General features: G+C 51.6%; 1 protein-coding gene across 4 annotated transcripts in view; it reads left to right on the top strand.

The window, feature by feature from the left end:
• The first annotated feature begins 3,148 nt into the window (after positions 1–3,148).
• Positions 3,149–13,060, top strand: part of TJP3 (tight junction protein 3) — a 48,954-nt gene continuing 39,042 nt past the window's right edge. Inside the window, exon 1 of one of the 4 annotated variants that reach the window (XM_083483689.1) lies at positions 3,149–3,301. Coding sequence is in view for 1 of the 4 variants with exons in the window: in XM_083483688.1 (XP_083339814.1) it covers positions 9,271–9,288 (18 nt within the window). In the remaining 3 variants the exon portion in view is untranslated. Of the gene's footprint in view, positions 3,302–8,511; positions 9,289–12,051; positions 12,159–13,060 lie in introns of those variants that run through there. The other 3 variants (XM_083483688.1, XM_083483690.1, XM_083483691.1) reach the window with 3 other exon arrangements.

Raw genomic sequence — 13,060 nt, 5'->3', positions numbered from 1 at the left:
CCACTCCCCCTTTCCTCCAGGCCACACCCCCTTTCCTACAGGCCACTCCCGCCTCATCAGTCCGGCTCAGCTCAGAGGTAGAGCGGGCACTCTGGCTGCAAAAGTTTCCTGGTTCAATATTTGGTATCTCTAGGTAGGGAGAGAGCGAAATCCCCCAGCTGCTGCCAGCCAGTGTGAGTAACACTGACCAAGATGGGGTGTGTGTGGCTTAGACGCTTAATATGCCTTTACACGGAACCTTGAGGACTAGAAACTTGCTTGAAAGGGCAACAACTCGGCATCAGAGGGCTGCAGAGTTTGAGGGGAACCTGAGAGTCATCCAGTCCAACCCCCTCTGACTGCCAGAAAATTCCTCCTGATGTTGAGTCGGAATGTCCTTCCTCGCCACTTGAAGCCACGGGTTCGAGTCCTACCCTCCGGAGCAGGAGGAAACAAGCTTCCATTGGACAGCCCGTCAGATATTGGAAGATGGCAATCAGGTATCTCCACTTTTCCAGGCTAAACATACCCAGCTCCTTCGACCGTTCCTCATCAGGCTCGGTTTCCAGACCCTCGATAGCAAAGGACCCAGTTTCGACCCCCAGCCTGAAACTCCAGAGCTCCGCTGCTGCCAGTCAGTGTACACAAGACTGGGTGGGCCAACTGACCAGACGAAGGCCACCCAGCGAGATCTGTGTCAGAGTGGCGAGATTTGAACCCTGATCTCCCAAGTCGACACTCTAAGCACTGCTCTTGCATTTGGAAAAGAATGGGAGGAGAATCCTGTTCGCTGTTTGCTGGCCCGTCCTAGCCAGCATGACCAATGGTTAAGGTAAAGGGACCCCTGACCATTAGGTCCAGTCGTGGCCGACTCTGGGGTTGCGGCGCTCATCTCGCTTTACTGGCCGAGGTAGACGGCGTACAGCTTCCGGGTCATGTGGCCAGCAGGACGAAGCCGCTTCTGGTGAACCAGAGCAGCGCACGGAAACACCGTTTACCTTCCCACCAGAGCGGTACCTATTTATCTACTTGCACTTTGACGTGCTTTCGAACTGCTAGGTGGGCAGGAGCTGGGACCGAGCAACGGGAGCTCACCCCGTCGATCGATCGGCAAGCCCTAGGCTCTGTGGTTTAACTCCGAAATGGCCAGAGAGGGGAAAGCTGACTCTCACAGATAACAGAATTTACTGGGGGGGGGGGGCAGTGGAAAGGCAAACCGAACAAAAGGCCTTTTCCCCTCCCTAGCCATTAGTTCCCATGGGAACACATTGCCCTCACTTGTTGGCTTTTTAATAACAAAGGCGGATTTATTTTGCAAAGGTTTGAGACCCTATATCTGCAAAGGAAGCCCCTTTTGGGACTCCAGATTCCTAGAATTGCTAATAGGGAAGGGGACCTTAACAGGTCATCCAGCTCATCCCCATAATTTCCATTCTGCAAAGGGTGGCATATAACTCCCCCCCCCCTTTCACGCAAGGGACGTGGGTGGCGCTGTGAGTTAAACCACAGAGCCTAGGACTTGCCGATGAGAAGGTCGCCGGTTCGAATCCCCGCAATGATGGGGTGAGCTCCCGTTGCTCGGTCCCTGCTCCTGCCAACCTAGCAGTTTGAAAGCACGTCAAAGTGCAAGTAGATCAATAGGTACCACTCCGGCGGGAAGGTAAACGGCGTTTCCGTGCGCTGCTCTGGTTCGCCAGAAGCGGCTTAATCCTGCTGGCCACATGGCCCGGAAGCTGTACGCCGGCTCCCTCGGCCAATAAAGCGAGATGAGCGCCGCAACCCCAGAGTCGGCCACGACTGGACTTAATGGTCAGGGGTCCCTATACCTTTACCCCTGGACCAGAGCACACCAGGCCCTCCTGTCTTCCACTGCCTCTCGCAGTTTGGTCAAACTCATGCTGGTAGCTTCGAGAACACTGTCCCACCATCTCGTCCTCCGTCGTCCCCTTCTCCTTGTGCCCTCCATCTTTCCCAACATCAGGGTCTTTTCCAGGGGGTCTTCTCTTCTCATGAGGTGGCCAAAGTCTTGGAGCCTCAGCTTCAGGATCTGTCCTTCCAGTGAGCACTCAGGGCTGATTTCCTTCAGAATGGATAGATTTGATCTTCTTGCAGTCCACGGGACTCTCAAGAGTCTCCTCCAGCACCAAACTGAAAATCAGAAATAAAAATTAAAAAAACCAAAAGGGTAGAAATTCTGACATAAAAGGCAAAAATTTGCCAGCTATCGCTTCCCTGGGAGAGACCAAAGTTTGAATGGGCACCGATCATCCACTCTCAGCCTAACTATAAAGTTTCAAAAGAAAGTCAATCCTAGAAGTATATACGGTACACTGAAAGAGTAGATTCCACCATATTCAGTGAGACTTTACTCCTGCCCCATAAAAGAAAATGATTTATATGTTTATTTTTTTGGCACTTTTGTCCTACGCCTTTATTGTGCAAACATGAACTTTCTCAGCGCAGGTTCCAATGTCAGAACCTCCCTGCTCCCAACCTGACTTCTTGTGTCTTTCCAGCTGAATTGTGCATTTGCTTCAGAGTAAGATAAAGGTAAAGGGACCCCAGACCATTAGGTCCAGTCGTGACCGACTCTGGGGTTGCGGCGCTCATCTCGCTCTATAGGCCGAGGGAGCCGGCGTTTGTCTGCAGACAGCTTCCGGGTCATGTGGCCAGCATGAATAAGCCGCTTCTGGCGAACCAGAGCAGCGCACGGAAACGCCGTTTACCTTCCCGCCAGAGCGGTACCTATTTATCTACTTGCACTTTGATGTGCTTTCGAACTGCTAGGTTGGCAGGAGCAGGGACTGAGCAATGGGAGCTCACCCCGTCATTGTGGGGATTCGAATTCAAAAGCATCCATTCTTCGGCCATCAGCCTTCTTGATGGTCCAGCTCTCACTTCCATACATCACTACTGGGAAAACCATGGCTTGAACTATACGGACCTTTGTTGGCAAGGTGATGTCTCTGCTTTTTAAGATGCTGTCCAGGTTTGTCATTGCTTTTCTCCCTCGGCTGGAAGCCCCCCCGAAAAGACGCTGCCAGTCCGTGCAGGCAATACGGAGCTATAGAAGGACCAGCGGCCGGACTCCTCCTAACGAGACTCGGCGCTCTCCCTGGGCCTGAACGGAAGGGGTTAAAGGTAAGCGGCTCTGCCGCATTCCTGGGCAAAAGGCATCACACCTGTCCGCCCGGCTTGGAGGAAGGAAGGAAAGAAACAAGAGGCGAGGAGGAGGAGGAAAGTCTGCGCTCCGGATCGCCCCGCGCTTCGTTGGGGCTCCTGCGCCCCAGAGCCGTCGCTGAGGAGCCCCCCAGCCTGGCAGGTTAGTCTTGGGGCGCGGGGGGGGGGCAGCAGAGGGCGCCCCCACTTCCCTACCCAAACCCACCTCTCCAGAAAGCGTCTTTGCGCCCAGGGCGCACGCCTTCTTTGGAGAGCTCAGGTGGCTGAATGGGGAGGGGACGCTGTTTGCGCCCCCCCCCCACTTCGGAAAGGAAGAGAGCCCCCACCCCCGGGATTGCTTCCCAGGGCCCCGATCCCGGCGCTCGCTCCACGCCCCGATCCACCAAAAAGGCCCTACAGGTGGACTGAGTCTCTTGCAAGTTTTGTGTTTTGGTTTTTTTGAGGGCGTTCGTTCTGCTACCTCGGAGTGTAGGCGTCCCCCTACTCGGGACTTACTCCCGAGTAGCAGAGCGCAGTTTCCTGCCCTGACTTGCCTCCAACAAAGTTCCTAGACGCGCTGGGTTGCATGGGGAAGCGGGGGGTCCATGACTTTCGCTGGGTTTACTCTGAGTAGGACTTACAGGGAAGGCAAACCCTATCCGGCGGTGGGAAAGGCGTCTGCGTAGCAAAGGCGACTTCCTGGATTCCCGCACGTGGCTCCTGTTTTCGATTCCTCCCCTCCTTCTCAGCCCTCTCTCCCTTTTTAAATTCGCAAATGTGTTTCTTCAGCCGCCGTGGATCTTTGCCTAAAGCGCCCAGCCAGCAGCGTTTTGTGGAGAGATCTTTTCTTTTTTGGCCAGGCTGCCAAAATCAAAATAATCCCAGGGGCCTCGTTTAAAGTCACCCGGCCGCCGGCAAGCCTCACTTACCTGGGAGTCAGCGAGAAGCCCTATTGGGCCCAGTGGGGCTGACTCCTGAGTAGGCAGGGATAGGCTTCTTCTGTTGAGTCGCACGAATTTCTTCATCCTTCTAGTTTCAAGACACGCCTTGCCCCTCCCTCAAAGGCCCGAAGGCAATTCAGTTAAATGTACGGCTGCATTATAAAATCTTCATGGCTTTATGAGAAACTTCGCTTCTCTAGAAACTTAACAGAGGTATACTGTATGTGCATCCCCTTGTTGTATTTTATATTGCATTTCTGTCCTACTTTTAGCCCTCAAGCAGCTCAGGGTAGCATATCATTGGTTCCCCCCCCCTCGTTTAATATCTGAGAAACTCAAGATATTTATCACATTTTTCCGTGTGTAAGCAAATGTCCGGGATTTTGCAGCGATCGCCCCCCCCCCAAAGCTTTCCACAGTAAATATACGGCTGAATGCAATGAAGTTATTACTCAAAACAGAACCATTGCATCCAAGCTGAGCCGTACTCAAAGTAAAAAGGTAAAGGTAAAGGAAAATGCCGTTTACCTTCCCGCCAGAGCGGTATCTATTTATTTACTTGCACTTTGACGTGATTTTGAACTGCTAGGTTGGCAGGAGCAGGGACCAAGCAACGGGAGCTCACCCCGTCATTGCGGGGATTCGAACCGCCGACCTTCTGATCGGCAAGTCCTAGGCTCTGTGGTTTAACCCACAGCGCCACCTGTGTACTCAAAGTAGACCCATTGAAATGAAAGGGCATGTGTGGCTAATTGAGACCCATTCATGTATTCGGTGAGTTGAATTAATGCTGGATGCAATCCATTAAAATCATAAACATATCAGATAAATAAAAAGTGTTTGTTGCTGCTGTTTTGGGGGTGTTTTCCTCTACTCCTAGTAATGCCCCAACACAGCCATTCTGACTAGGGTCACAGCTCAGCTGTTTGGCATGCAGAATGTGATAGGTTCAATCCCTTCTCAGCTGCAGGTGCTTCTGAAAATTGCCCCCATCCACTGCCAGTCAGAGGCAGTAGTAATACAGCGCTCATAGATTAGCACTGTAGGGGTCAGCAGACTTTTTCAGCAGGGGGCCGCTCCACTGTCCCTCAGACCTTGTGGGGGGCCAGACTATATTTCGGGGGGGGGGGGGAATAATGAACGAATTCCTATGCCCCACAAATAACCCAGAGATGCATTTTAAATAAAAGGGCACATTCTACTCATGTAAAGGTAAAGGGACCCCTGACCATTACGTCCAGTCGTGGGGGTTGCGGCGCTCATCTCGCTTTACTGGCCGAGGGAGCCGGCGTACAGCTTCCGGGTCATGTGGCCAGCAGGACTAAGCCGCTTCTGGCGAACCAGAGCAGCGCACGGAAACGCCGTTTACCTTCCCGCCAGAGTGGTACTTATTTATCTACTTGCACTTTGACGTGCTTTCGAACTGGCAGGAGCAGGGACCGAGCAATGGGAGCTCACCCCGTCATTGCGGGGATTCGAACCGCCGACCTTCTGATCGGCAAGCCCTAGGCTCTGTGGTTTAAACCCACAGTGCCATCCGTGTCCCTATTCCACATGTAAAAACATGCCGGACCATCCGTGGGGTGGATTTAGAAGGCGATTGGGCCGGATCCGGCCCCTGGGCCTTAGTTTGCCTGCTCATGATTAATAACTCAACATAAGGCAACTTCATATTGAAATCAGCCTCTTTCATTTATAACCGTGCAACACGGAGTTCGTCTGCCAACGGGCCCACTGCCCGTAGTTGGGAAAAACTGGAAAAAGCTGGAAAAAACGCCAATAGATTTCAGATTTGTCAACCCATGTGCTCCTTGGGTTTCCGATAGTAAGAGTCTAAGAAACCCAGGACACAAATTTTCGCAGCCCTCTAGCGGCTATGATGGCTCACGTACCAAAACTCATGTATTTAGCATTAACAGTGGAAGTGTATATAGCCGTACCTTGGTTTCCGAACGCCTTGCGAGTCGGAACGTTTTGGCTCCTGAACGCCACAAACCCGGAAGTGAGTGTTCCGGTTTGTGAACGTTCTTTTGTAAGCCGGACGTCCGTCGCGGCTTCCGATTGGCTACAGGAGCTTCCTGCAGCCAATCAGAAGCTGTGCTTTGGTTTCCAAACGTTTTGCCGTCCTAGGTACCACTGTACCGTACTTGATTCTGACGAAACTAAGCCGCCTTGTATCTCAAATCCAACCCCTGATTTCATATACAGTGGTACCTCGGGTTACATACACTTCAGGTTACCTACACTTCAGGTTACAGACTCCGCTAACCCAGAAATAGTGCTTCAGGTTAAGAACTTTGCTTCAGGATGAGAACAGAAATTGTGCTCCGGCGGCGCAGCAGCAGCAGCAGGAGGCCCCATTAGCTAAAGTGGTGCTTCAGGTTAAGAACAGTTTCAGTTTAAGAACGGACCTCCGGAACGAATTAAGTACTTAACTCGAGGTACCACTGTATTTTTATTATAAATTTTGTTTTTCACTTTTCCAATAATACTTTTGACATAAAGACAACCTGATCTTTCCCAACAAATTTATATATATATATTGACTTCTTTTGCAGTTTCTTACATTTTCTAATTTATAACACTGTATCTCTTCCACTACTCCGATCAATAGTTATCTTTCATCGATTACAGTCTAAACTGTAAACTGTTTAACGATTATTTGCTGATACAGTATTTAATTTTAACGTTTACTATTAGGCTCTGATGGATTGTTGAATGTTGCTTTGTTTGATACGAGTTGTTTATTTGAAAGTTACTGTGACTCTTTATATTGGATCAGATTTTTACTGTTAATGCTTGATGTTTTTATTTGGGCTGGAAATCGCCCAGAGTGGCGGGAGCAATCCAGGCCGATGGGCTGGGTATAAATAAATAAATTGTTATTTAGCCTCAGCTTCAGGATCTGTCCTTCCAGTGAGCACTCAGGGCTGATTTCCTTCAGAATGGAAAGGTTGGATCTTCTTGCAGTCCATGGGACTCTCAAGAGTCTCCTCCAGCACCAGAACTCAAAAGCATCCACTCTTCGGCCATCAGCCTTCTTTATGGTCCAGCTCTCACTTCCATACATCACTACTGGGAAAACCAGAGCTTGAACTATACGGACCTTTGTTGGCAAGGTGATGTCTCTGCTTTTTAAGATGCTGTCTAGGTTTGTCATTGCTTTTCTCCCAAGAAGCAGGCGTCTTTTAATTTCACGGCTGCTGTCACCATCTGCAGTGATCACGGAGCCCAAGAAAGTAAAATCTCTGACTGCCTCCATTTCTTCCCCTTCTGTTTGCCAGGAGGTGATGGGCCCAGTGGCCATGATCTTACGTTTTTTTGATGTTGAGCTTCAGACCATATTTCGCGCTCTCCTCTTTCACCCTCATTAAGAGGTTCTTTCAATTCCTCCTCACTTTCTGCCATCAAAGTTGTGCCATCTGCATATCTGAGGTTGTTGATATTTCTTCTGGCAATCTTAATTGGGATTCATCCAGTCCAGCTTTTCGCGGCCTAGCATAGGACAATGTGAAATTGTCCGATTTTTCTTTTAAAGAAGCAAGTCATCTGAGCAAGGTTCAGTCTCATGTGCATTCTGGGGGGGGGGGGGGGAATGCTTCCCCCGAGGTGTTCCGGAGAGCTGGCTTTTTCAGATCTCTGCCCCGAGGACCTTGCAAATCTGTAACTGGAGAGGGACGCCACCTCCGGAGGGGAAATGAAGACAGCGGAGCCTAAGAGGTTAAGCCAAAGGGGTCAGTTTCTGAGCCAGTCCTTTGTTTGTTTGCGATCTAGCTGCAATTCTGAGCTCCGAGAAATGGATTTGTAAGATCCTGTGGGATTTTCCTAACCCACCTGCCCCGGTCCGCTGTTGACCAACCACCGGTCTTTGTGTCTGTTTGAGTTCGCTAACCTCAAATAATCTAGATTTCCCCTTTCACAGCCAAATGTCAATATTTGCCCCTGAGAGAAGTGGAATGCGACTGGGCAAAGGTAGATAGGGAAAGAGGGATAGACGATTGAGGGGCGAAGGTAAACCCTGGATTTTCAGGCTTATGAGAATAAAACTTCTGCATGGAGCCATTGTTTACCTCCTCCTACAGCTCCCATAAGCCCCCGCTGGTGAAGGTTTTGGTTTGTTTTATTATTGAGAATAATAACATTTCTATGCACCCTTCATCTCAGGATCCACAAGGCAGTTTGCAATACAAAGCACACAAAAATACACAGCATAATAACAAATAAAACAATAACCCCCCCCCAGCCGACCGGTTTCCAGCTTTCGGACTACAACTCCCATCATCCACCGCTAAGCTAGCAGTGGATGATGGGCATTGTAGTCCAAGACGCGTAGAGGGCACCAAGTTTGGAGCTACGCTCTTAGACCCAAGTCCGCGTGCACATTCCTGCGTTGCAAGGGGTTAGACTAGACTTCTGGGGTCCCTTTCCCCCCCTACAATTCTAGGATTGCCATCGGCGATCGGAAACCTGCCCTATCGAGCGGAAGGAAAGCCCCGCAAAGATAGCATTGCAGCAGTCCAGCCCGACAGCAGCCGGCCTCTCCCGGTCCAGCCTGATTTATTTTCGTAGCTCCATCCTGCAAAATCTCCCGGCCTCGATTCTCCCGATATACTTCGGCAGCTGGAGGGAAGACCTCCGAAATCCTGGCCACCGGCTGCCAGCCCGTGCCGGCGACAACACAGAGAGAGAGGGAGCCGACTCCAGATAAGGCCGCTTCCGGTGTCCGGCCCTGGGTAGAATTTCAGCCTTTGTTGCTTTCTCAGTGTCCTTGCGGTTATCGGAAACCCCCGGTCCGTCGCGAGCCGGCCAGAGGCAGATCTCAGGAGATGTTTTCCTTGCGAGAGGAGGCCGAGAAATCCCTGTTTTTGAAGTTTCTCTGCACCGAGCGGATTTCCTGGGGGGCCTCTGCCAGCCGGCGAGGGAACTGGAGAGTTCTGGCTCCACCTGGAATCTAGGTGTGTCTTTCGGGAGGGTACACCTGTGCTCTGAAAGAGGTGGGGCCGGGCTGCGGAAGAGGAAGGAGAACCAGAGCCGACGGGCCAGGGGGGGAGAAAACCTGGAATGTAAATATATATATTCTGGAAGCCTGCCTTCGGTCGGGCCTGGGCAAACCTCTTCGGGGCTGCGGACAGGTGAGCACACCTGTTTCCCACCTGGCAAAGATGTTTGGCCCAAGCTGGCTCTGAGCACCATGGCCGTGCGATTTCAGGCAAGTGAATTTTGCGTTGTTTGGCAGCCTTCGCCTCGCGACCTACTTCCAGCGTGCAAAAAAATACGGGCTTATCTCTGAGCCGGGAAACGAGGAGGTTTGACCGGCCAGCTTAACGACATTCTTGTTTTCTCTATTTTTTTCTGGCAAGGCGGTTGCGGAGGGAAACGTGTAACCCAAGCCACGTTTAATTGAAAGGGCTGCATTCAAGGCAAGAGCCTGGGAACCGTAGTATGTAGCTGCACGCTACAGTTCCCCAGATTCCCCCCCCCCCGGGGTGTGTGTGTGTTTTAAAAGTGCAGCCTTAATCTCACGGCCGCTTGAGTCGCCTAGCTGTCAACTTTCCCCTTTTCTTGCGAGGAATCCTATTTGGAATAAGGGAATTTAAAAAAGGGAAACGTTGACAGCTATGGGCAGGTGGGTTGTTCATTTGGGGGTGAGTGCCTGGCGCTCTGGACATGCTCAGAGGTACCCCCTTTTCTTTCTGGGTTAGAGCGTTTAGATTAATGCAGGGCACCCCACGCTTTTTGGACACGGAGTTGGAAAGCTGTGTCTCTGGGTGCGTGCAGAGTGCATTTGGAGTAAAGAGGACTAGGGTTGTGGGTTTCTTTGGGTGGGGGGATCCGGGATTTTGAGGATGGAAAAATCAGGTTGTTTCTTTCTCGTGGGACGAACTGCAGTTTAGGAGTCAAGCTCTCCCTGCAACCGAAGCTTTCCACCTGGTTTCCTTGTAAAACAGTCAGTAATCCAACAGGTGTGTCTTGTCTCCTGGCATGGAGAAACTGCCAAATGTGGCCTCTTGGCCTGATATTAACCCTGCCGTTTCGAAAGGGCAGAGGAGCGAAGCTCTGTTTGGGTGTTGGCTACGAGTGAACCACTCCAGGCTCGCTAGGACAACAAAGGGGACTTCCTGTAGTTTCTGCCTGGCAAAACGTCCCAGGAATGTGGGATTGGCCTTTCTGTGAGAGCGGCTGTTTACCCACTTTTGTCCTGGCTCTCCAGGTGAGGACAAGGGTGGCGCTGTGGGTTAAACCACAGAGCCTAGGACTTGCCAATCAGAAGGTCGCCGGTTCGAATCCCCACAATGACGGGGTGAGCTCCCGTTGCTCGGTCCCTGCTCCTGCCAACCTAGCAGCTCGAAAGCACACCAGCGCAAGTAGATAAATAGGCGGGAAGGTAAACGGCGTTTCCGTGCGCTGCTCTGGTTCGCCAGAAGCGGCTTAGTCCTGCTGGCCACATGACCCGGAAGCTGTACGCCGGCTCCCTCGGCCAATAAAGTGAGATGAGCGCTGCAACCCCAGAGTCGGCCACGACTGGACCTAATGGTCAGGGGTCCCTTTACCTTTTACCTCCAGGTGAGCGATTCAGGAAACCTTGAGAGCGCTTGAGAGCCTCCTCCAGTTGCACGAGGGGAGTGTCGCTGAGTGGGTAGAGGGCCGGCGTTTGCAAGCGCCGGAGGTTGGAGGTTGCATCCTCCTCCTGGTTAAGAGCGTGGTTGTTTGGGGTGGGGGGAAGAGACCCCTCTCTCAGCCTGAGATGCTGGAGAATGGCTGCCGGTCAGAGCAGGCAGTATTGGGGCTAGGCAGCAACCGGAGAATTACACATGGGCATCAGAGGATACCTGTGGATCACACCACCCAGATACCCCAATGGCAAACCCGCAAAACACGACATCCCCTCTCCCTTCTTTTGTGTCCAGAAACTGGCGTCCAGGAACATTGCTGCCTCCAGCCGCGGATGCTGACTATAGCCATCATGCCTAGTGGTCACCGAAAGCCAGACTCCCCTCCTCCGTGAATTTCCCTCGCCCTCTTTTAAGCCATCCAAGTCGAGGACCATCCCGGCCTCCTGTGGCGGGCAGTTCCATAGTTTAACTACGAGCTGTGCAAATCGTTAAGAGTTGGAAGGGGTCGCCTTCGAGTCCCCGGCAAAGAAGGGATTTCTTTTATGGAAAGATGCTAGGCCGGGCGGAGGCACTTATAATATTTTTGCCCACAGTTAACCAGAAGCTGAACTCCGGCTCCCTCGGCCAGTAAAGCGAGATGAGCACCGCAACCCCCGAGTCGGTCACGACTGGACCTAATGGTCAGGGGTCCCTTTACCTTTAGCTTTTAACCCTCCGCCGAAGTATTTTGTAGATCCCTCTTTCTTTCTTCCCCCCCCTTCCTCTTTCTTTCTTCCCCCCTTCCTTCCTTCCTTCCTTCCTTTCTCTCTCCCTCCCTCCCTCCCTCCCTCCCTCCCCCCTCTTTCTTTCTTTCTTTCTTTCTTTCTTTCTTTCTTTCTTTCTTTCTTTCTTTTCCTTCCTTCCTTCCTTCCTTCCTTCCTTCCTTCCTTCCTTCCTTCCTTCCTTCCCCCTTTCTCTCCCTCTCTCCCTCTCCCTCTCTTCCTTCCCCTTCCTTCCTTCCTTCCTTCCTTCCTTCCTTCCTTCCTTCCTTCCCCCTCTTTCTTCCTCTTTCTTTCTTTCTTTCTCTCTCTCTCTCTCTCTCTCTCTCTCTCTCGCTCCCTCTCTCCCTCCCTTCCTCCCTCTCTCTCTCTTTCTCTTTCTTCCTCTTTCTTTCTTTCCCTCCCTCCCTCCCTCCCTTACTCTTTCTTTCATTCTCTCTCTCCCCCCCCCTTCCTCTCCCTTTCGGCAACATTCGCCTCTTCCTTTCTTCAGCCACCTTGACCTAATTTCACCACGAATTATTCCCCCCCCCCTTCTTCCAAAACTTCTTGGAATGCTTTATCTGCCTGCTGGCGGTTAAGTTATTTATTGCTTTAAAGAGAGCCCGTTTTTTCAGCCGAAAGAGCTGATCCGCTTATCAAAATACCTCCATGCTTCTGAGTGGCAGATTTAAAGGCGTCACTATCGCCTTAGACCCCCATCTGAGGTAAGCCAATTCTTACAGACCCCATATACCCTGCGGAAAATAAATTAAATTAAATAAATCGGGGCTAGTAAAAAAAGCTCGTTTTTAAAAGCAAGTATAAACAGCCCCCTTCCTCAATTAGAAGTAAAGGGGGAACTTTAAATAAAAAATTGGCTTGCATTGATTTCGGGGAAGGGGCAGATAGTGTTTTGCTTGCGCCCTGCAAGTCACGTGTGATAGTGTTTTGTTTCCCAGCAGCAAATCCCACGCTAGGCGTCATTTAGGGAAATAAAAAGGGCCGATTTCATAGAATGGTAGAGTTGCAAGCGACCCCTAGAGTCATCTAGTCTGACCCCCCGCGATGAAGGCATTGTTATGGCCGCCGTACAAATCTATGCTTAAGGTTGAATCCTTACAAGACAGAAGGACTGTTTTGGAGGGACTGGGGCGGGCAGGTGTGGGGGACTCCCTGGTCCTGAATGGGGTCACTCTGCCCCCGAAGGACCAGGTGCGCAGCCTGGGGGTCATTCTGGACTCACAGCTGTCCATGGAGGCGCAGGTCAGTTCTGTGTCCAGGGCAGCTCCATCTGGTACGCAGGATGAGACCCTCCTTGCCCATGGACTGTCTGGCCAGAGTGGTGCATGCTCTGGTTATCTCCTGCTTGGACTACTGCCATGTGCTCTCTGTGGGGCTCCCTTTGAAGGTGACCCGGAAACTGCAACTAATCCAGAATGCGGCAGCTAGACTGGGGACTGGGAGTGGCCACACTTGAAAGACTTCCATTGGCTCCCAGGACATTTCCGGGCACAATTCAAAGTGTTGGTGCTGACCTTGAAAGCCCTAAACGGCCCAGTAACCCTCCACCCCTATCATTCAGCCCGGACACTGAGGTCCAGCGCCGAGGGCCTTCTGGCGGTTCCCT

The sequence above is a fragment of the Podarcis liolepis genome (assembly GCF_965112155.1).
Source record: "Podarcis liolepis genome assembly, chromosome: 18".
Lineage (NCBI taxonomy): Eukaryota > Metazoa > Chordata > Lepidosauria > Squamata > Lacertidae > Podarcis > Podarcis liolepis.
The sequence above is the reverse complement of the archived record's forward strand: the minus strand, read 5'-3'. Positions and strand labels throughout refer to the sequence as shown.